This window comes from Sturnira hondurensis, unplaced genomic scaffold, assembly GCF_014824575.4.
Source record: "Sturnira hondurensis isolate 20B ecotype Veracruz unplaced genomic scaffold, ASM1482457v3 Scaffold0016663, whole genome shotgun sequence".
Taxonomy (NCBI): domain Eukaryota; kingdom Metazoa; phylum Chordata; class Mammalia; order Chiroptera; family Phyllostomidae; genus Sturnira; species Sturnira hondurensis.
In genome coordinates, this window is record NW_028089294.1 from 3,548,577 (window position 1) to 3,571,669 (window position 23,093).

A 23,093-nucleotide genomic window follows, 5' to 3' on the forward strand; every position below is an offset into this window, starting at 1 on the left:
TGTTTATGCGGTGTGAAATGTTAATTCGTTTGCAGATAATGAACAAACCTTGCATCCCAAGAATAAATCCCACTTCATCAAGGTCTATGGTCATTATAATGTGTTGTTGAATTTGTTATGCTAATATTTGGTTGAGGATTTTAGCATCTGTGTTCATCAGGGATATTGACTTACATAATTCTCTTACTTTGTAATGCTTTTATCTGGTTTTAGAATAATGGTTATGGGACCTTGTAAAATGAGCCGGGGAGCCGTCCCTCCTCTAGGTTTTTTGGAATAGTTTAAGAAAGACAAGTGTTGATTCTTCTTTGATGTTTGGAAAAATTTACCTGTGAGGCCATTAGATTCAAAACTTTTGTTTGTAGGGAATGTTTTGATGGTTGGCTCGTTAGTAGTTATTGGTCTCCTCAGATGTTTTTCTTGTTGACTTAGTCTTGATAAATTGTATTTTTCTAGGAATTTATCCATATCTTCCAGATTGTCTAATTATTGGCATAGTTGTTTATAGTGTTTTCTTATAATCCCTTGTATTTCTGTGATGTCAGTTGTCACTTTTCCTCTTTCATTTCTGATTGTATTTGGGTCCTCTCTTTTTCTTGATGAGTCTGGCTAAAGGTTTATCGATTTTGTTTATCTTTTCAACAAACCAGCTCTTGGTTCCATTGATCTTTTATGTTACTTTTTTAGACTATTTTGTTTACTTTTGCCCTGATCTTTATAATTTCATTCCTCCTACACACTTGGGGCTTTGCTTGTTTTGTTTTGCTTTTCCCTAGTTCCTTTAGGTGTAAGTTTAGGTTGTTTATTTGAGTCCAGTGATTTGTTCTAGGTGAATTGTCAGCCCTTGTTAAAGTACTCAGTTACTGTGCCTAAACATGCGTTTGTGTCCTGAGTCCTGCCTTTAGTCTGTCAGCAAATTTATATTCTGCGGTCTTGTTCAGAGTCTTAATATATCACAGCATAAATATATATATTTTAATTCATACTTTTGGTAATTTCCCCCCCTTTAACAGATGTTAGTTGGTATTGGAGCTTAGTTCATGCTCTTGCACCAGAGGAGAACTGTCTCCCGCCCCTATCAGATACTTAGGGATCACTTACACACCAAATCCTGAGACCCCTCTCGTCTCGTACGTGTGACACCTCTCCATTTGTGAAATTTTAAATAAATATCAGAAGATACACTGTGTTTAAAAAAATTGCATGACTTGGCTTTCATATGTTAGAAAGTTTAAACGAAATGAGCTCTTGGCAAAGATTGATCACCTCGTTGGCCAAATCCGCACCACACAGACCTGCTTATCTTGAGACAGAGCAAATCATCCTGTTTTGCCATTTTTCTGCTACACATACAATGTGTGTACATGTTATGGATGAATCGCTTTCTCTGCAGTAGAAAACTATCAAGTTTTTCAAAACTTTAAATTTGGAACCTAGTTTATTTTCTGCATTTGATGGGCGGAAAATGCTAGACCCAAGGTACTTTTGCAAAAAGTCAATTATGTTATTATAATCTATCTTTTCTTCTTTCAAAGTATCCTTCAAATCACTCTCCCTTGAAATATATAGGAAACTCCTACCAACCTAGCTGTCCCCAGCATTCCTGGTCATCTCTTCTTGCTTAAAAATATCAACCAAGTTAACTTTTTTTTTTAAATTTACTTATTTTGAGGTGAGGGGGAAGGACAGGAGAAAGAGGGAAAGAAACATCCATCTATGGTTGCCTCTTGCACGCCCCCTACTGGGGACCTAGTCCACAGAGTAGGCATGTGCCCAGACTGGGAATCAAATTGGCAACCCTTTGGTTCGCAGACTGGCAGTCAGTCCACTGAGCCACACGAGCCAGAGCCAACCAAGTTAACTCTTAGCACAGCTAGGTTAATTTTGTTTGTTTTACATGGACTGGTAATTTTTTGTCTTAACTCTCATTCATTCTCAGTCCCATTGATTTCTTTCCATTTTTCCTTTCGTAATACATCATTCTCTCGGTCCAACCTGAGAATATCTTTCTCGTTGTGTGATACCTAATCTGTTTTTCCCTGTTCAGTAAGGCTGTGCCATCCTGTATAATAGCTGAAGTGACTTCGGCATTTTTAACGGAAAGGATGATGAAACGTACTGGGTTCCCGAATTAATACCCGGAGGTCCTGGATCTTCCTGGTTAGGTTGCTAAGAACAAGTGGATGCACTTAAAAAGATACACACCTTACAAGACACTAATCAGCATTTTCTTAAAGCCGTAGATAATATGCTAAGTAATCTGTTCAATTTTTCCTTAATTTTGTGGGGAAAAACCAAGTACCATCTAAGTATATTATCGCTAATGAAGTGCATCAGGCACTTAGTATTTGTTCTGTAATAATCAGGTTTGCATTTATGGCTGATCTTTTCTCTCCATTTCGTTTGTTTTATTTAGTTTCATGCTATGGATACATTGTATAGACACAGCTATGATCTGAGCAGTGCAATTAGTGTCTTAGTGCCGCTTGGAGGACCTGTTTTATGCAGAGACGAAATGGAAGAATGGTCAGCCTCTGAAGCTAGTTTATTTGAAGAGGCCCTGGAAAAATATGGCAAAGACTTCAACGATATACGCCAAGACTTTGTAAGTAGAAAATTGTGAATAATATAAAATGTTGAGGTGGGAATGTTTTATTTGTTTTTGAAATCTGGTGAACCTTAAAGTATTTATTTAGTGATTCAGTGGTGAGTCATTTTTATCTGGTTAACATAGATTGAAGGCCAGTATTACAAAGGGAGAAGCTGACATTTATTCTGGAAAGTAATTGTGAGTAAGACCCAGGGCCAGGAGGCCCTAGTTCTTGTTGTAAACCTTGGCAGTATGCATTCACCCTCTTCACCTCTCTGAGTTCTAAGTTTAAAATGTAGGATCAGATTGTCTAACCACTTGTGCTAAATATATTTGAGTCCTGCTTCTCAGCTTGTGGCCCTCCTTTAGACCTTGGATGTTTTTCTGGTTGTCTCGTTGTTGAGTCTAAATTTGATGAGGACCTTTGATGTGAAAACAGCCTGTAAAGTGGAGGAGGAGAATTTGATTTATAGGCTTTCAGTCTTTGACTCCTCTTAATCATATGCAGTTTCTTACTTGCCTTTAAATACTAGATAATCTTTAATTCTTTTATGTACTTCCTTTTGTCTTTGTGTTTGTGGAATTGCTCTTTCCTTGAGCTTACACTCTCTTTGAAATGGAGAAATTTCCATTTGAAAGTCCATTAATAGATATCTGTAAGTCGTCCTTTTAAAACATTATGATAATAGAATCTTTATAGACAGTGAAATATTTGATGTGAGCTAATATCTTCCCTTTTATGTTGTTGAATTTCTGTTTGAATTCTTTCTGAAGCAAAATTATTATTTATCAATATGGGTACATTAAATTCCAAACATGATAATTTAAGCTGTTAGTGTCACTGACATTTCTTCTTCTGGCAAAATGTCACTCATACCCAGATTGTTATATGTCATGATTTCAGTTTATAGGACGTGCAGGTGAGAATTTAAAATGCATTGATAGCATTTAGCTTCAGGTGGTCAGAATAACACACCAGTGCAGTTATTAATATAATACAGTCATACCACTAAATAGAAACCACAAAAACAAACCCCAGAATCTGCAGGTCTGACAAAGGAATGGAAGAAGAGAAACCCTTTTAGAGTGAAACTACTTTCCCTGCATTGATGTGATGTGCCTATTTTATGTTCTAGTAATCTTTCTGGACTCATTCAAGTTCAACAAATCTCTGCTGAGCATCTGCAACGTGCCCCATTGCCACGTAGGCACTAGGCTTGCAACAGAAACGTAACATTACTTCAGGGAGTGAGTTCATAATCAAGATCAAGAGATGGAAACACGTACATGCAACTAAAACCAAATGTAGTTATTTCTGTCAGTAATATGAACAGATGTTATGGAGTATTGGGAGGGGAATTATCGGTTGTGCCAATCAAATCAGAAATGGCTTCACAGAGTTATCTGGCACTTCAGCTGGATCTCTGGTGGTAAAGGGAGAAAACGGCAAAGTGAAAGATTTATGTGAGGTATGAAACTTGCAGACAGTACTCCCGGGCACCTAACACAGGACTAGGAAGTGGCTCTGAATAATAGCCGTGGTGCAGTCTGCTTGGACACAGAGGCTGACACTGATACGAGAAAAAAGGTAACTGAAAATAACAACGATAATGCTATTAGATGGTTTTTGTTACCTTCATACTCTAAACAAATCCTTGTAAATCTGCAGTGTGGTGTATGTTAGTTTTTGCTGTAGGTGGTTAGAATTCTTGTTGATGAGGCAGTACATTACATGTGTTGCGGTTCGAAGGCGGAAATTGTCCACCAGTGTCAAAGAATATGTAACACCAGGAGGCTTAACTGCCCAAAAGGTTTATGTTTTGTTTTTTAGTTTGGGTGTTTTAAAATAAATCGTGTTGCCCTGGCTGGTGTGGCTCAGTGGGTTGAGTGCTGGCCTGTGGACTGAATGGTTACTGGTTCAATTCCCAGCTAGGGCACATGCCTGGGTTGCAAGCCAGGTCCCCAGTTGGGACATGCAAGAGGCAACCTGTCGATGTTTCTCTCACACACTGATGTCTCTCTCCCTCCCTTCCCTTCTCTCTAAGTATAAATAAAATCTTAAAAAAACACCTAATCGTTCACCCTACCCCCTAATACTTTTTAAAGTAATACGTAAACCTAAAGGCCGTATTTGACAAGCCCACAACTAACATCATGCTCAGTGATGAAAGACTGGTACAGGAGAGGTGCTCAACATCCCTAATCATTAGGGAAATACAAATCAAAGCCACAATGAGGTATCACCTCATACCTGTTAGGACAGCTGTTACCAAAAAGATAAGAGATAACAAAAGGATAAGGCATCAGTTCTTCCTTAAATGTTTGGTGGAATTCACCAGCGAAGACATCTAGTCCTAAGCTTTTCTTTGATCATAGGTTTTTGATTCCTAATTACGTCTCCTTATTAGTTATACACAATCTATTCAGATTTTCTGTTGCTTCATGATTCAGTCTGGGTAGGTTGTATGTCTCTAGGAATTGATCTTTTTCCTAGGTTATCCAATTTGTTGGCATATATCGGTTCATAAGAATCTCTCATATACGAGCCTTTTTATCTGAGTCTTATTTTCTCAGTCTAGCTAAAGGTTTTGCCACTTTTATCTTTTTTTTAAAAAAGCTCCTTGTTACATTGATCTTTTCTGTTTTTATAGTTTTCATCTTATTTATTTCTACTCTGATCTTTGTTATTTCATTCTTTCTACTAATTGGATCCATTCTTTTTTTTTTTTTTCTTCTCCTCTAACTGGGTGATTTCTAATGACCTGTCTTTGAGTTTGTATATTTTTTCTGCTTAATCAAATCTGTTGTTGATGTTCTGTATTGTATTTTTCATTTAATTTCTTGCATTCTTCAGCTTTAGGATTTCTGTTAGGTTCCTTTTTCTTATTTCTATTTCTCTATTGTACTCATCCTGTTTGTATATCATTTTCTTGATTTCATTGTATTGTCTAACTGTATTTTCTTATAACTTACTGAACTTCCTCAAAACAATAAAAATTTTCAGGCAAATAGTAGATACTCATTTCTTTGGGGTCAGCTACTGGAAAATTACTGTGTTCCTTTGGTGGCATCTTATTCCCTTAATTTTACATGTTCCCCATAGCCTGCTGTGGATGTCTGTGTGTTTGGTGGAGCAGTGACCTCTTCCATGTTTACAGACTGGCTTTAGTGGGGAAAGGCCTTCACCAGCAGGTGGTGTGAGGGCACTGGCTCCTTGGGGAGGGCCAAGCAGCGGACTCACATTTAGCTCCATCAGCTGAGGTCAATGTTGGTAAAATTGCAGGGGTCCTCCGTGGCCACAGCTGCAGGTGTGCAGTGGCAGTGAGAACTGTTACAGTCTGCAGTGACAAAGGCTGCAGGGGATCCTCCTGCTGCCCTTTTCTCCATGGGGTATGCCACGGCCAAGGGGACCCCTCTTGGCAACGGGTCTGGCTTTGGAGTGTACTGTGGTGGTGGTGGTGCCGAGGCACGGGCACACTTGGGTCTGTCACAGAACCAGGCGTGGGGATGTGTGCTCATAGAGTGACAGCAGTCCGGGGCCCTGGTGCCTGAGATGTGTGCACATGTGGAGCTGAGGTCAAAGTGCAGGTACATGTGGAGCAGCCAGGACTCTGGGATCTGGGTGTGCATGGAGTTGGAGGTTGGGGCCAGCAGCCCTGTTTCAGGGGCAGGGGCACAGCAGTGTCTTCTGGGAGAGAGTCAGCAGCATCTCCCAGTGGCATCAGTGGCTGTCGGTCACCTCAGCGGTGTGGGTGCTGGTTTCTCTTCGGAGCAGGCTGCTGTGGCCCATGCCAGTACCCACTGCAGAGGCCTGTGCTGTGACAACTGCAGGAATTCTGTCATGGGGGCTGTACGAGGTCCTAGTGTCAAAAGCTGTTGGACTCCTCTGTAGGGCAGGTCACCGGGGACCTCCTTGGTACCCACCTCCTGGCTTATTTTGACAGCCTCCACCCTTCTTCCTTGTTCCTAGCCTTTTCCAGATGTCTCACTCATCTAAGCTGTCTGCAGTGATTCTTTCTGTGTGGTGATTCTTCATTATTTGCTTCACCATGTTGCTGTAGGTTCTTAATTTGACTCTTCTGTTCTCCTAGGACTATTTTTGTTTGTTGATAGCTATTTACTGTTTCGTTCTTTTTGGTGGGGGGAGTGAGACTCATATCTCCTATTCCTCTGTGTTGCTGGTCTATTTTATCTTAAGTTGTCTAGTTTATTGTCATAAGGTTGTTCATAATCATCTCATAGTATCCTTTTAAGGCCTGGGGGATAGATCTGTAGTGATGTCCCCCTTGTTTTCCCGATGTAGACCTTCTCTCTTTTTGCCTCGTTAGTCTGACCTAGACTGATCAAAAAATTTTTATTTGTTTTTAGAGAGAGGAGGAGAGAGGGAGAGAGACATTGATCTGTGAGAGATACATCTACTTAGTTGCTTCTCGCACTTTCTAACCTGGGGACCTGGCCTGGTGACCTTTCAGGTCACAGGATGGCACTTAGTCCACTGAGCCACACCAGCCAGGGTGACACTTTTCAGTTTTACTGAGCTTTACAAAGAAGCAGCTTTTGGTTTGGTTGACTTTTCTCTTTCATTGTTTTCTGCTTTTATGTTTATTATTTCCTTTCTTTAGCTTACTTTGGGTTAAGGTACTTTGTCTTTTCCTGATGTCGTTTTAAGGTTGTAGCTTAGATCATTTATTTGAAACATTTCTTCTGTTGCAGTCATTTATTGGTAGCATAGTTTAGCTAACAATGACTTCAGCTTTGTCTGAAAAACTTTTTCCTGCCTCCTTTGAAAAGATTTTTTATTCTTTCTAGAATTCTTTTTTTTTTCCTCTTTCAATACCTAAAGGTGTTTATTTGGCTTATGCAGTCTCTGATGAGAAAGTTAGTATGTATGTAAATTTCCTTTTTCTTTGTATTTAAGATTTCTTTTTACTCTTGGTTTTCAGCAGTTTTACTACATTGTGCCTGGTTGTGCCTTTTTAATTATTCTATTTGTAGTTCACTGTGTTTCCTAGAGATGAGATTTTTCTGTTCGTGTATGAATTTGCATAATTTGTATTACTTCATCTTCTAGTACACTAATTCTTTTTTTCTGTTATATCCAATATACTGATAAACTTGTTAAAGGAATTCTTCAAATATGATAGCGTGCTTTTTTCCAACATTTATTTTTTATTCTTTTTTATGCTTTCTATCTGCATTTAAAGCCCCCATCTATTTGTGTTGTCCACCTTTTCAACTAGATCCTTTAAGGTAGTAATGATAGTTTAATATCTGATATTTCCAATCTTTGGGTCATATTGGGCGTCTGTGTCTGTTGCCTGATTTATTTCTTGAAAATGGGACATTTATTGCGCTGTTTTTTTATGTCCTGTATCTGTGATTGGATCTGGAGCATCCTGGGTAAACCACCGCGCACAGACTGGGTTGAGTAGAATTTGTACTCCGAAACGCGCATGTCTCTTCTCCTTCCGGGCCGCCGTTGTCGGGGTGGAGTCTGCCTAGTCAGCAGTGGGGCCTCCTTTGGGTTTTGTTGTTCTTTACCTTCAGCGCGCTGTTATATCCAAGGCCTTGACACCTTCGAGCCTCACAGGGCCCCAAAAGCTTGAGGATGAGTTCCCCTGTTTTTGCCAGATATGCCCCTCACCCTGAGGAAAACGCTCCCCACCTGACCAGCTCCCTTAGCATCTTACCCAGTTTGCAACCTTCTGGGTTTCACTTCCCAGCCAGCCCGAAGAGTTACTAAAACAAGCCAGTCACATCCTCCCGTGGAAACCGTCCTTAGGAACCAAGGCACGCTTACCCTCTTGGTACAAAAGCCTCACTCCCGCAGCTCCTGCTGGCTCCCTGTTCCCGAGTACAGCCGCTGGTATGGCTCTCCGTGGTGTCCTTTCCCCCTGAGCTGTGACTGTGTCAGCCTCATCTGTTTTGTCTCGGGTGTCATGTGTTCTGTGTCTGGCCATCTTGTATTGTTTTGAGGGATGGATCTGTCACTGATGGGGTGAAAAGGAGGGGTTCTGAACACCCATAGACCTGAGGCTCTTCGCTGTGCTTGATGTGGGGCCTGGGATGCCGAGGGTTTTTCCGGCGTTCCTGCCTCCACCTCGGCAGGCCCTGCACTGCGGAGCCTCTCTCCACACGGTTGCGTTTCTCCCCACCGTAGCACGGTGCTGCTGTTTGCTGCGTGCACGGTTCACGGCGTGGGCACGGAGCCCCAGTCCTCGGCGGGCTTTGCGTGCTCACGTCTCGGTGGCAGCACGCCCAGAGCTCCTTTGCTGCCACCAGCCTCTGCCTCGTATTGCGTTTTACTGGCAGGGGTTTGTGGTTGAGCTCAGACTTCTTCCTCGCTCCAGTGGCAGACGGCTTTTGCTTTGTGACATATGGGAGAAGGACCTGGGAAGCAAGGGATTTTCTTGCCTGATAGCCCCAGTGGCAGCTGATCACCATTTACACACCCGCATCACCACCGGTGGGGGTTTTGTTAGGTCTCTTGCCTTGTCCCAATTCTTGCGGCTGACCACCTCTAAATTTTACATTTTTGAGATTTGATTGAGTCTGTTATGGTGAATGTTCCATGTACTCTTGGAAAGAATAGATATTTTGCTTTTAGATGGAATGTTCTGTAAATGCTACTTAGGCCAAGTTTGTTAATAGTGTTGTTCAAGTCTTTGGAAGCCTTACTGATTTTCTGTTCGTTTGTTCTAGTGCTTATTGAGAGAGCAGTCTTAAAAGTCTCTAGCTATAATTGTGGATTTTTCTATTACTCCTATCACTCGTAATTTGGTTTTTGCTTTAATTATATTGAAACTCTGTTATTAGATACATACACATTTAGGATTATTATGTTCTTGTGGTGAATTGACCCTTTTATCTTTACATCATGCTTCTTTACTCATGGTAGTATTATTTGTGGTGGTCTACTTTATCTTAATTAATAGAATTAAGCTTTCTTTTCTTTCTGAAAAAGAGTTTATTTATTTATTTGTTTATTTATTTTTAGAGAGTAGAAGGGAGGGAGAAAGAGAGGGAGAGGAACATCAATGTGTGGTTGTCTCTCATGCGCCTCCTGCTGGGGACCTGGCCTGCAACCCAGGCGTGTGCACTGGCTGAAAATGGAACTGACGACCCTTTAGTTCACAGGCTGGCACTCAGTCCACCAAGCCACACCAGCCAGGGTCATATGTGGGTTCCTTAAGAGGAATTACTTAGGACTCCCATCGACTCAATCCCCACTGGTGTTAGCATCCAGAAGTTGTGGGGACTTATCTTCCTGGCACTAGAACCCTGGGCTTGGGGGACCTGGGGTGGGGCTGGAGTTCATTGCTCCTGAGATATCCCTCTCAAATTGTTATCCACCACACATGGATGTGGGACCAACCCATTCCATGTCGCCAGACTTCCATTCAACTCGATTTCTGACAGTTCTGAGTGATGGTTGTTCTATATTTTAGTTGTAATTTTGATGTGGTTGTGTCAGGAGGTAAGCCATGTTTACATATGCCACCATCTTGACCAGAAGTCTTAGAAATACCATGTTTGGATTTCTAATCTTTACATTATAGGGACGTAAACTAGAAGGAATTTGGAAACCATAATTGGAGGTGACAGAATCCATTTGTGTGAGCTAGTTTAAGGAGAAAGAAAGTTATAAGGTGTTAGAAGGCTAACAGAACCTCCAGGAGCTTCTGGGGATCCAATTTTAGATGCTTCACACCCAGGACTTGTGAAGCCAGGAGCCGTATCTGACACCGCACTGACTGTTCTAGCAGCAGCCCCGCTGCAAAAACTGCTGCCTGCACTGCCGGTCGTGCTTTGTCTCTGCTCCACTGCAAGTCTGTCGTTAAATGCCACATCTCTAGGGTCTCTTCTTCAGACACCTCACTCCTTATTGGGTTTTGTACTAGAGTGCTTTTAAATATGGGTGAGAGAAACTCAGCCTCAACGAGTATAGAATAAAGAATAAATGTACGGGTTATATTGGTCAGAGTTCTTAGTTCCTAAGTACAGAATTCACTGTATCTAATACAAGCAGAAAGGAATGGAGGATATTAGACTCTTGTAGAATCTCTGGGGAGACTAAAGAACCAGGCTTGGATGCTATTCTTTGAGGAACAGTGGAAACACCCGTGTCCTCTGCAGCTTCGCATCCATGATTTCAAGCTTCGATCTCTGAAAGGTCAGAGATAGCCTATGAGAACATGGTATCTCAACCATCGTTCTGGCCAAACTGGCTGGTCTCCTTGCAGGCAGCCTCATTTTGATGTTGCTCACTTTCATATCTAAATGTCATTCAGGTTTGTCAGAGTAGCTAACTGAGCTCGTATGTCTGCACCCTTGTTCAAGGATATCTGGGAAAAAATACAGTTTAGAGCTTCAAGGAAGATAAGCCAGTGGTTTGGAAGTGGATGTATCGTAGTCGCCACACCCACTTCTTTCGCTGCTGATCATCCATCCTTGCTTTGCTTCCTTCTTTGTAAACAACAGTAATTATTCCGGAATCATTAGAAAATGTGGTGCCATTTCTTCAGATGGGGAGGCCCAAATTTACTTTCACTCTGGTTGATGTTTATTTCACTCTGGTTTTAGTCATAACCCAGACTTTATAGCTTGTAGCTTCTAAAATAAATTACAATGCTCAAACCACCACCAACAGACCTTACAAAGAAATAGAAAGGGCCTGGCTGGTGTAGCTCAGTGGATTGAGCACGGGCCTGCGAACCAGAGGATCGAGGTTCGATTCCCAGTCAGGGCACATGCCTGGGTTGCAGGCGGGTTCCCTGCAGGCCAACTCCCAGCAGGGGACGCACAAAAGGCAACCATACATTGATGTTTCTCTCCCTCTCTCCTTCCCCTCTAAAGATAAATAAATAAATAAAATCTTTAAAAGAAAAAGAAATAGAAAGGGAATTGGGGTGCAGATGGAAAATAATTATACCAAGCAAAGGCAGAAATACGTGTGGCCTTGTTAGTCTCCTTTTCTGTTTCTGAAGTTCATCCTGAAGCCTTCACTGGGATTCAAAATTGAGTTCCCCCACTGTCCTTCTCCCCTCAGTACCTTTAATAACCAGAGTTCTCAATCTGGTGGGGTTATCCAGACCTTCATTCTTAGGGGTTGTGAACCCTGGTCAGAAGCAGTGTTTTACAGGAATAAGTCATTCATACTCTGTGGGTGGTATTGCTAGCCAGTGCACTACAGGCAGAAAAAGCAAATTATGTTTAGAATGATAGTCTGTTCGATAAGGATAGATGGCTGCTTTTCCAGGATGCTGAGAGTGTGATGTACCTGACACATTACCAGGAAGGGTGCCATGTTGGAGGCTCAGTGCACTCTGTTCCTTGCAGAACATTTGGATACCTGGAGTGATCAGATCAGATTTGGTGAGAGGACATCTATGTGGTAGCACCCGTATGGGATCTGTCTCCTTGCCTCTGTGTCCACTTTGTGTCCTTTGAGTCATCATTGGTGTGGTTAGGAGAGGTGGACTGATCACCATAGAGGACATAACTTACCCACCTGATGTTAATGGGAATCTTCTCTGCAGAGGGAGCCTGGGAGTGAGCACGAGGACACAAATATCCTCCCACTCAGGCCCATCCTGGTTGTCCGTCCCACAGACCTCTTTTCTAGGCCTCAGGGTCACCGGCATTCTAACCTGATTCCTTTCAAGTCCCTGATCGTTGTGACAAGTAAATAACTCCTGCTCACATTAGTACTTCTGGCCATCTCCTTCAGCTCAGTGTAGAACGCCAGGTGTTCACTCCCATGTTCCACCCTCCAGAGGGTCTCCCTCCTTCACCGTGCTTCAGAGCTGCTCCTGCTTGGGGCCGAAGTGCAGGAGCCATGTGGCTCCAGTCGGTGCCAGTATATCACACAGAGCCGTCTGCACGGTCACATTGTTTTCCCTGCTAAACTGACGTGTCACGGGAACTCCCACGGAGCTGAGGGTTGAAGGAGAAATGGTACTGCATTGGGAGCGGGCACACTGGGCCGGGGCGGGTTCTTCACAAGTTCTCGACCCACGCCTCTCCCCGCTGGCGTGGTGGTGTGAGCGTGCCCGACTGGGACGTTGTGGCTCACCCCCAGATAAAATCTGGCTCGCGACAAAGCTCAGGACTGGTCCCTTGGTTTTCTTTCTCAGGATTCCAGGTAATTACATGTCAGGGGTTATTTCTCCCAAGAAGACTTGTTAGGAGATAGAAAGGTTTTAGCTTGCTTAAAACCCCAGGTGACGCTGTCATTGAGTGTCCTGTGAGGTCTTACCCTCTGAGGTCTAGGCGTGCTCTTGTAAGCCCCTCAAACTGTCCCTCGGAGCCTTCCAGCTCCACTGCATTGCTTATTGGAACGGAGAACACTGTTTGCTTTAGTTGCAATGCCCAGTGACAGTACAGATTTGGGTCCTGCAAGGAGACCACATTTGCTGAGTTGCCACCCAGTTAAACTTAAAATAAATTCCGTCTGTTTTCTCTTCAGACCAAATAGGTGGGTGAAGTTTGGAGGTGGTAGGAATGGCATGGGTGTTTCACATGTGATCGCAAGCTGCAGTGCAGTCTGGAAAGTACTGGGTTTTGACTTAAAACATTTTTTTATTTTTCAGTTACAGTTGGCATACAGTGTTATGACAGTTTCAGGCATAAAACCCGCTGATTAGACATTCTGTAACTTACTGCGTTTGGGAAGTGCTGTTGTCACCCTGCCCCTGACGGTGCATCAGGCACAGCTGGATGGCAGCCAGGGTGCCGAGTCACCTGTCTGTAAACTCGGCTGCTGCAGCTGAAGTTGCGAACGTCGCCAGTCATTTTGTGTGAATTTCCGTCTGCCCCGATTTGCGCCTTGGATGACTGACGGATCTCCCTTTACAGAGGGACATAGTGAATATATTATTTGGTTGTGGGTCTGATGACTGGGAGCTCATTCTGCCATTTTTGAATAATGAAAAATAACAAAGGCCCTGACATGTGGCTCAGTGGGTTGGGCAACGTCCTGCAAACTGAAAGGTCATCATTTATTTGACTCCCAGTCGGGGCACACGCCTGAGGTGTGGGCCAGGTCCCCAGTTGGGTGCGTGCAAGAGGCAGCCCGTCAGTGTTTGTCTTGTACGTTCATGGTTTTCTTCCTCTCTTTCTCTCTTCCTTTCCCTCCTCTAAAAATAAACAACAAGCTTTCTGGTTTTTCTGTATGAACCACTCTGGGCTGTGTTCTCCCCCCCCCCCCCCAGAGATTTATGGTAAGTTTTTATTTTATTTACAACTAAAATAGGTCAAAATAAAGCAGGGTTTTTTTTTTTAAGATTTTATTTATTTATTTATCTTTAGAGGGGAAGGAAAGAGGGAGAGAAACATCAGTGTATGGTTGCCTTTTGTGCGTCCCCTCCTGGTGGTTAGCCTGCAAGGAACCAGCCTGCAACCCAGGCATGTGCCCTGACTGGGAATCGAACTGCGATCGTCTGGTTCGCAGGCCCACGCTCAATCCACTGAGCTACGCCAGTCAGGGCTAAAGCAGTTTTTTTAAGGATGAAAAATATACCAGAGACCAAATGACACCCAGTTGTTGCTGATGTCTTTGGACTCAAAAGTAACTCTATTTAAATCTAATTTCTAAAATTTGTGTTCCAACTTCATCTATATAGCCTGAGAACAACTTTCCTGAGTAAATCAGAAAATAGTATTGGTCATAAGGTTTATGATTTTTAACAAAATAAAAGTGAGAAATGAAATGTGTTGAAATGTGTTGCATTCAGTCTCAAACTGAATGTGCCTTGTTTGGGATGCCCTTTGCTAAGAATTAATTTCAGTTTCCGTAAACTGAATGAATCTTCCACATGATATTTGCCTCATTATTTTTAAGTATTGGCTTTAAAGGAAAGCAGTTGCTGTAGTAGCTTGTTTTTATTTTCATGTTGAATATTTTTTCAGCTCCCTTGGAAATCATTGACGAGCATCATCGAATATTATTACATGTGGAAAACTACTGACAGATACGTACAGCAGGTAATTTTTTTATATCGCTAGCATTATGATTGCGTTCAAGTGAACTTTCTGTTTATATTTTAGTATTTCTTGGCAGTATACTTAATTTTAAATTTGTTTTATGTTTTTTAGACTTGTGAATTACATGATTTTATAGCCTTAGGATACTATTTTAAGATTTTAGCCTTTTTTTTTTTACTTTAGAATTTATGATGGTAGCTATTTTGGAAAGATAACAGGGAAAGACACCACTGGAGAGGCAGGGTTTTCCTTGCCAGGTGCCTGGGGCCTCACATCTTCGTGAGTTTTACTTGAAGGAAGTGACGTGAGGTTTGATGTTAGCACAAACCTTTAGAACAAGTTATTTTTACAGTATTGAAAATTTAGACCGATGCCATCACCATATAATTTGAGATATTCTGAAACCTCTTTGTATGACATTTGTGTGGATCCATCCCCTACATCTTTTACCCTCTCTGTAGCACTTGGTCTAGCGAGTTTGATGTTCTGGGACTATACATAAATTTTTATCCCAAAGAATTTCTAAAAGCAGGGAATCATTTGTTTTTGAGTCCTTCCCACATGTCCCAAACTGAGGCAATTCTCTCAGTTACTTATTTTGAGCAATACTACTTGGGAAGAAGCATATTTTCCTGAAGTGACCTCAGTCGGTACTTTAGAATACTTTATAGTCTTCTAGTCACATGTCAGAACTGGTAAAGAAGTATGTGGTTGTGTAGTGGCAAGGTTTGGATGCTGTAAAAATACATTTTAAGAATCATTGTCTTGTTATAGTGAGCTTTTGAGATTGAGAATAGTGAATGCTCGCCAACCCATGGCTTGCTGAAAATTTTCCTGTGTCAGCATCATATATAATTCAAAAAGTGCTTATTTGAAACAGTTTAGGTAGAATGAAGACTATGTGCTCTGAAAACCCATGTTATTTAAAGCGGAGTCCCCAGAGGTGGTGGAGATACTAACATCAGGGATGGTTGAAAATGTTTGGATAAAATTATTTTCAGAAACTTTAACTCTGTCCCTAAAAGTTTTGAGTTGTCCCCCTAATTGTTTTTGTTCACTCCTCATTAGGAAAATGAGGAGAAATATTTTGGTTTGTCTTATTTTTGGTTGTCTACCATATATGATTTTCCTTCCCTATTTGCATTCATTATTGTGTTGATCAGTCTCCGGATCTGACTACATAATCTTTTTCCCATTCCTTTTCCTGCATTTGGCTCCTAATTGGTTCCTAAAATCTGATGTGAGTTCAGCCAAGCTTTAAAGTATACTGCATATCTCCCAACATTTGAGGGTAAATGCTTATTTAATTGTATTTAGAATAGTTACTATCTCTTTCTTTTGCATGGACTTTGAAAACTAATCATCTCTGAATATTTTTCTAAAAGTAAAGATTATGTGTGGGTTTTTTTTTCCTTTCAGAAAAATAAAAAAAAGAAATAAGGTAGAAAATAAATTTGAAAAGTGAAAATGGTTACTTACAAGTTCTGTTGATTCACTCATGTGAATGAGTGAACAGAGTTGTTCATTGCTTTATTTTTTAAATCTATGTCTAAAATGTTATTAATACTTTTCTGTATCTCAGAATGTAGTCACTTTTCTTACAAATTATTGCTGTTTAGTTTTCTTACAAACTACTATATGCCCTAAAGTGGCAATTTTTTAATTTTGCTTTAATATATTATTTTTTGTGAATTTTTTAAAACCATGAAGTGATAATAATTATTAGGCATTGCATGTAACATATTTTATCCATCTTTTGAATTAGAAACGTCTAAAAGCTGCAGAAGCTGAGAGTAAACTGAAACAAGTATATATCCCAACTTAGTAAGTAACGGAAATCTTTTAAAATACTTGTCACGGTATTAATTCTATCAAAACAAAATGTGTCATTTTGGGAAATATCAACCAAATTTGAAATTTTTTGTGTGTCTTATTTTCTTTCACCACAAAGCATGGACCAAAGCATGGGCCTTACCACTACACTGGCATTTTTGGAGAGAAAGATGGCTGGTAGGGGAAACACCGAGCAGACAGCGGGAGGACCAGAGGGAAGGGGCCCTGTGTTGTGCTCGGTCACAGCTGCAGGGGAAGTGTCGGGAAGCTAGCCTGTGACACTCCACTGTCGGAGCAAATGTGTTTCAGAAAGCTGCCAGTTTAGGAAACTTGTCTGTGGTAGAATGGATCTTGTTTGGGTAATGCGCATTGCCCTTTGGGGTAGAGTAATTTTATGTGATTTGCTTAGAAGAGTGGTTAGGGAAAGTGGGTAGACTCATCTTTTGTAAATGCTTGGTAAATAAAGAGTGTCTTTGATTGTCTTGGACTAACATTCTGTCATTTTCCTTTGGACTTAGAAAAATCATTGTTGTATCAAAATGAACGCCAATTTTCTTTTCATGTGCTATGTTTTAAATGACTTATAATCTTGTTCTTGAGATCTTTAGAGTTTGGTCACGATTTGTTCAGAGAAATCTAGTTTATTGCGTGCCATGTGTATAGTGCTATCCTAGGTTAGGGCTGGGTTTAAAATGAGATTTGCCACCAAGTTCTGTGCACTGCTGTGAGATCCTTCTCGCTCTTAGGAGCTAAGTACAGTTGTTTTGTACTAAACCTTTTATTTACTGAATTTTGATATATTAAGACATTTTTATCTATAGAGGGCTTCATAGAAAATGAGTTGTACAGTTCTTACTAATCTTTTATCTCAAAGCAGATAACATGTAATTTACAGGGTCCATAATTTTTATTCGGAGCTGTAATGTCCCTTCTGCATAATGGTCTCTAATTTATTTGACTAACTTATAAAAGAATAGCTCCCCAAAGAAAACACTGTTGTGATTTGTGTCTTAGATTTTCAAAAGCAAGTGTACCGGCTTTCTTGTACTTTACAATGCTGTCTCATCAAAGGACAAGTATATGCAACCAGGCTTCACCAAGTAACCCAGATAATTGTCTCTCTTCTGTTTTGCATTGACTTTGGAGCCTTGATCTAAGTCAGAGACCAGCAAACTATAGTCTGTGGGCCAAATCTGGCCTGCTACCTTCTTCCTCCTTCTTCTTCCAATCCTCACTGGAGAACATTTTCCCCCCATTGCTTTTAGAAAGAGGGGGTGGGAGAAACATTGATTGGTTGCCCCTCACAGGCTTCCCAACCAGGGATTGAACCTGCAGTCTAGGTTTTTTAGTGTTCTGGGCATGTGGAAGGAATGGAACCCATGACCTTTCAGTATATGGGACAATGCTCCAACCAACTGAGCCACACAGGCCAGGGCACCTGCTATGTTTTTTGTTGTTTGTTTGTGTTTTGTTTGGGGGCAGGGGTTGGAAGATTTTATTTATGTTTTAGGGAGGGGGAGGGAGAGAGAAAGAGAGGGAGAGAAACATCAATGTGTGGTTGCTTCTTGCGCACCCTACACTGGGGACCTGGACCTGGCCCACAACCCAGGATGTGTGGGCCAGGCACGACTGGGAATCGAATCATTGACCCTTTGGTTTGCAGGCCAGCACTCAATCCACTGAGCCACACCAGCCAGGGCTGTTTTTTAATAAATAAGTGTTATTGGAACACAGTCATATTCGTTCATTTATGTGTTGTCTGTGTCTGCTTTCGTGCTGCAATTGCAGAGTTCAGTGGTTACAATAGAATTATGATATCAACAAAGCTTAAAATATTTTACTATACTAACCCCCTGATCCAAGCGAGTGATTTCTAGAGCTCAAAACAGCTTTTAACCGTACTTCTTGAAGAAATTATATACACCATGCACATCAGCCCTGGCTGGTGTGGCTCAGTGGATTGAGCGCAGGCCTGCGAACCACACGATCACGGTTCAATTCCCAGTCAGGGCACATGCCTGGGGTGCAGGCCAGTTCCCAGCAGGGGACTCACGAGAGGCAACCATACATTGATATTTCTCTCCTTCTCTCCTTCCCTTCCCCTCTAAACATAAATGAATAAAGTCTTAAAAAAAAAACAAAAAAAATGCACATCAGTAGAATATATGAAGCTGTATTATAGAGTTGGATTAAGAATTTGAACTTCCTAGTTAACTCTGAAATAGAATATTTAAAAACAAATAATATGTTGAGAATGATTTCATACTATCAGGCTTTTGAGCCTGGCAGTTTTCTCTCTGCAGAGTGCGCAGCTCAGTACTAGAGGTAGAAAGCTTAGGAAGACGGGCTACACTCTCCTACGGGGAGGAAGATGCCAAACCGCTTGTCGCCCAGTGTGACCAGTACCGAGAGGGAGAATAGCTCTTCTGTGGCTTGTATGGTAGGCAAGGGCCAGGAGTCTGTCCGTCTGACGAAGAGTGGAAATGGATTTTAAACAAGGAAGTATTATGATCCAGTTTATACTTTAAGATCACTGGCTATATTTTGGAGAATGGTTTGGGGAGGGGAGTAAGAGTGGATGTAAGGAGACCAGTTGTGAAGTTTCGGGGGAGGAAAGATGGTAGTAGGTTGACCTAGAGATGGGGCCCTGGCACTGGGGCTCTCTGCCTGGGGGTGATTGACTAGCGTTCTAGGAGTGGAGGGCCCGTGTCAGGGCTGAGTACCAGGTTTCTGCTAGCACAGCTCTGTGGTTCACTGTGCTCTCCACCAAGCTAAGACACTGTGGCAGAGAACCAGATCAGGTCATTCTGAGTTTGCCAGGTCCATAAAGAGGTGCTGAATATATTGTTGGGTGTATTGGTCTTAAACTTGGGGGAAAGTTCTGGGCTGGAGATACAAATTTGAGCTTCATCAGCACATAATACTGTGTTTTAAACCATGGATGAGATTTCTTAGGAGGAGCAATAAGAAAAATAGTGCCTTGGACCAAGCTTACATAGCGTATTTATATGTCAGATAAAGTATGAAAGCTATAAAAGGGTGGTAAGGTGACTGCATTATCATGGAAACTGAGAGAAGAGTGTGTTTCAAGGGGGGAAAGAGATGAACAGTGTCAGATGTTGGTGAAAAATAGCCAGAGAATTGAGCCACATGGAGGTCATCAGTGATCTTTAGTGTAGTGGTGAGGACGGCAGGTGAGCCGGGAGCTGCATATAGTGAAGATTTGCAGCTCTCAAGAAACCTGGCTGGAAATGACAGTGAAGAGAGAGCTCTCAGCTTTGCAGAGACAGTTGGGGCGGAGAAACATGCGAGTTTTTTAAATAGGAGAAATATGTTGTTAGTGAGGAGGGTCCAGGAAAGGGAATCAAGAGGGCAAGAGGGGTGGACCCTGGAGCAGAGATGTGGGGAGGAGGGATTTGAGATCAGAGAAAAGACGGACAGTTTCCTGTACTGTGACTTTGAAACCTTTTTCATGTGTTTGGCTTAGAGGGAAAGTTTATTCAGATGGTCACATCAGCATCAGTCATTTCTCCCCTGAGAATGAATCTGTAGGTTCTTGGTTTTGCAAAACATAGTTTAAGTAATTCACATGTCTGTATTCAGTCTTTGCACACTTGTTTTCCTTTTGTGATTATTATTAAGGTCAGTGGTTTATTCAGTCAAATAACGTTCTAGATTCAGGTGGACAGCTAAAGTTGTGTTTACTCTTACTTTTTTCAGACAGCTCAACTGTAAATTTGTATTGGCTCTTTTTCTGCACGTATATTTAACCACAGGTTAAATGTCAGAAATTTATATATTTTTGGAAGGTCATTTAATTTCAAGGGGCCAGCATGTCTGTCTATCTATAGCAGATTTTTAAAATCAGAAATATTACTATGTCCCTTGGAAATCTTAGTCATTGTAAATCACCACTTTTCATTTTGTACATTTCCAAATGAAAACTATAAGAAGAGAAATACTTTTTTTGGCTTCAAATGTGTTTTTAAAACCAATTTGTCTTCAAAACACATGGCTGGCACAGCTTAGAAATGTAAATAATAGCCCTTTGTACAGAATAGCAACCTCAGAGCGCTCAGAGATTCAATGATTTGGTCTGGGGGTGGTGGAGGTTTCTCACCAAAAGTTACAGTAAGGAAGCCAGGAAAAAGTCTTAATTTGCCACCAGGCCAAGTCTGCATACTAGGCTTTTGCTGGCGATTGGAACTGTGGGCATGTGAAACGGCAAAGAGGACAGTTCTGAGCTGACTCTGGGTGGAAACTCCAAGTGTCTTTGGAGTAATGACCTCTCGTTACTTTAGTCACCACGGAGGATAGAAGCATTCAGCGTTTAGTCATTCAGCATTTCTTTCTCTCAAATAGACATGAAAGCTCTTTTGGGTCAGGCACTGAATAAATACATGTTGAATGAATTGTGAGTTTATTGAGGGTATATTACGTATACCTGTGCAGTATTGGGTTGGCCAAAAAGTTTGTTTTGTTTTTTCTGTAAGCTGGCTCTAGTAGCACTCAGTTACCTTTAACTTCATTTGAAACAATTTTGTTAGCTTGTGTTATGACAGCTGTCACATCAGCGTGCATTTTTAAAAAAACATCAAAATTGGTGAATTTTTGTATAGCCATTTTAATATTGAAGATGGAAGGAAATACCCAACTTTTTTGCATATTATGCTTTATTATTTTAAGAAAGGTAAAATTGCAACTGAAACACAAAAAAGGATTTGTGCAGTGTATGGAGAAGGTGCTATGACTGATCGAACGTGTCAAAAGTGGTTTGAAGTTTTGTGCTGGAGATTTACTGGACGATAGTAGACCAGTTGAAGTTGATAGTGATGAAACTGAGACATTAATTGACAACTATCCATGTTGTACCACACAGGAGATAGCTACCATACTCAAAATATCCAAATCAATAAAGTAATTGGTAAAAATGAAAAATGTGCCTTTCGCTTTTCAGAAGAAAGCCCTACAGACTTTTTGGCCAACCCATATTATCGGGTGTGGCTTGTGAGCAGGGGAGTTAGCCCACCCTAGGTGGGGAAAGTTAACCATGTTCACACAGCAAGCATGCAGGTAATCTGGGCTTTGTGTTTCTGGGAAGTATCGCCTATGGGAAATTTGCATGTGCACTTCTGATAGATGTCACCTTTTTCCTCCTAAAATTTTTTTCTTGAAGACAAAAACCTCAAAATATTTATTGGTTTTTCTCATTTTGAGTGCTGTGTAATCTTCCTCAAAGAAGCTCAGACGTAACAGAAATTATCGTCACAAGCCGTCAGCAGCTCCTGAAGTACTGGCTCACCTCTGGAGGTGCCCTGTTGGCGCTCCACATGGGTGTGGGCACGCTGCTTTTGTGCAGTCCCCCGCAGAATTCCCCTTTGGCTTAATTTATTCGATCTATAAAAGTATTTTATTTTCTCAGGAGAATTTGTGATATCTGATAAAGCTTAATAACTTACATCTTCAAAAGCATCAGAGGGTGTCCTAAAGAAGTTGCATTTGGGTGGAGAAGACATGGGGCTGTGTTAATTTTGTGTCAGGCATAGGTTTGTACATAGCCTTGTTTTGTAAAGATGAAGGGTTTGACTTCTTTTTATTATTTTAATTTTTGATTTTAGAGAGAGGGCAGGGGAGGGAGAAAGAGGAGAGAAACATTGATTGGCTGCCTCTGTATGCACCCAACTGGGGACCGAACCCACAACCCAGGCATGTGCCCTGAGCAGAATTGAACTGGCGACCTGTCGGTCTGCTGGCTGGCATCCAGCCTACTAAGCCACACCAGCTAGTCTGGGTCCACTTTTCCAGTGGATTTCTTCTTTACCAAACATTCAAATGTGTTTATGTGTAGTTCGGATAAATCAGTAATGAAATGTAGAGCCTTTTGCCTTGTTTTTTGTACAAGTCATTTTTATGACCTTACTTTACATTTCTTTGAAAGCAGCAAACCAAATCCCAACCAAATATCTACCAGCAATGGCAAACCTGGTGCTGTGAATGGAGCCGTGGGGACCACGTTCCAGCCGCAGAACCCCCTCTTAGGGCGCGCCTGTGAGAGCTGCTACGGTGAGTTCCCTCCAGCGGGGCTTTAGTTTCCCTGTGAGGCCTGTCTTCAGGGGACTGTGCTTGCGCTGGTGGAAGGCATGTGAGCCCAGCCTTGCGTAGAGGGCGGGATAATGTAGGTAACCTTGGAGTGACTAGATGCCCATCCCTCCCTTCCGCCTGGACAGAGTGTTTAAGCACTGGTTCCCTTTGATTTGCTTCTCTGGAGTCCTGTGTGTGAGTGTCCACAGGCTGCATTGTTAGTTAGGCTGTGTTTGGAGTTGTTAATTGGCCGTGTGCAAACCATGGTCCCCTGAAATGTACGATTGTACTCCCAAATCCCCTTTTGGAGTTTCTCAGCATACTTTGACAACTTAAAGGCTACAAATAATTCTGTAGGAAAGATCTGTGTGTGGTCCTCAGAGCAGAGGTTTGGGAGATGATGCTGTTCTGTAGTATTTGCTTTTGGCCTCAGGGTCCCAATTTTAAAAAAAAAATTCCTTTATGTTTTAGAGAGACAGGAGGGGGTGGGGGACAGACATTGGATTGGTTGCCTCTCATGCGTTCTGACTGGGGACCGAACTGGCAACCTAGGCATGTGCCCTGACCAGGAATTGAACCTGAGACCTTTTGGTTTACGGGAGGC

At 41.7% G+C, this 23,093-nt stretch overlaps 1 protein-coding gene across 5 annotated transcripts in view; it reads left to right on the plus strand.

The window, feature by feature from the left end:
* MTA3 (metastasis associated 1 family member 3) overlaps positions 1-23,093 on the plus strand; it is a 157,718-nt gene that overhangs the window by 107,714 nt on the left and 26,911 nt on the right. For 3 of the 5 annotated variants that reach the window (XM_037066602.1, XM_037066606.1, XM_037066604.1), the window contains 4 exons: positions 2,417-2,605; positions 14,501-14,575; positions 16,341-16,399; positions 22,347-22,471. In XM_037066602.1, the coding sequence (XP_036922497.1) occupies positions 2,417-2,605; positions 14,501-14,575; positions 16,341-16,399; positions 22,347-22,471 (448 nt within the window). The remainder of the gene's footprint in view (positions 1-2,416; positions 2,606-14,500; positions 14,576-16,340; positions 16,400-22,346; positions 22,472-23,093) is intronic. The other 2 variants (XM_037066603.1, XM_037066605.1) reach the window with 1 other exon arrangement.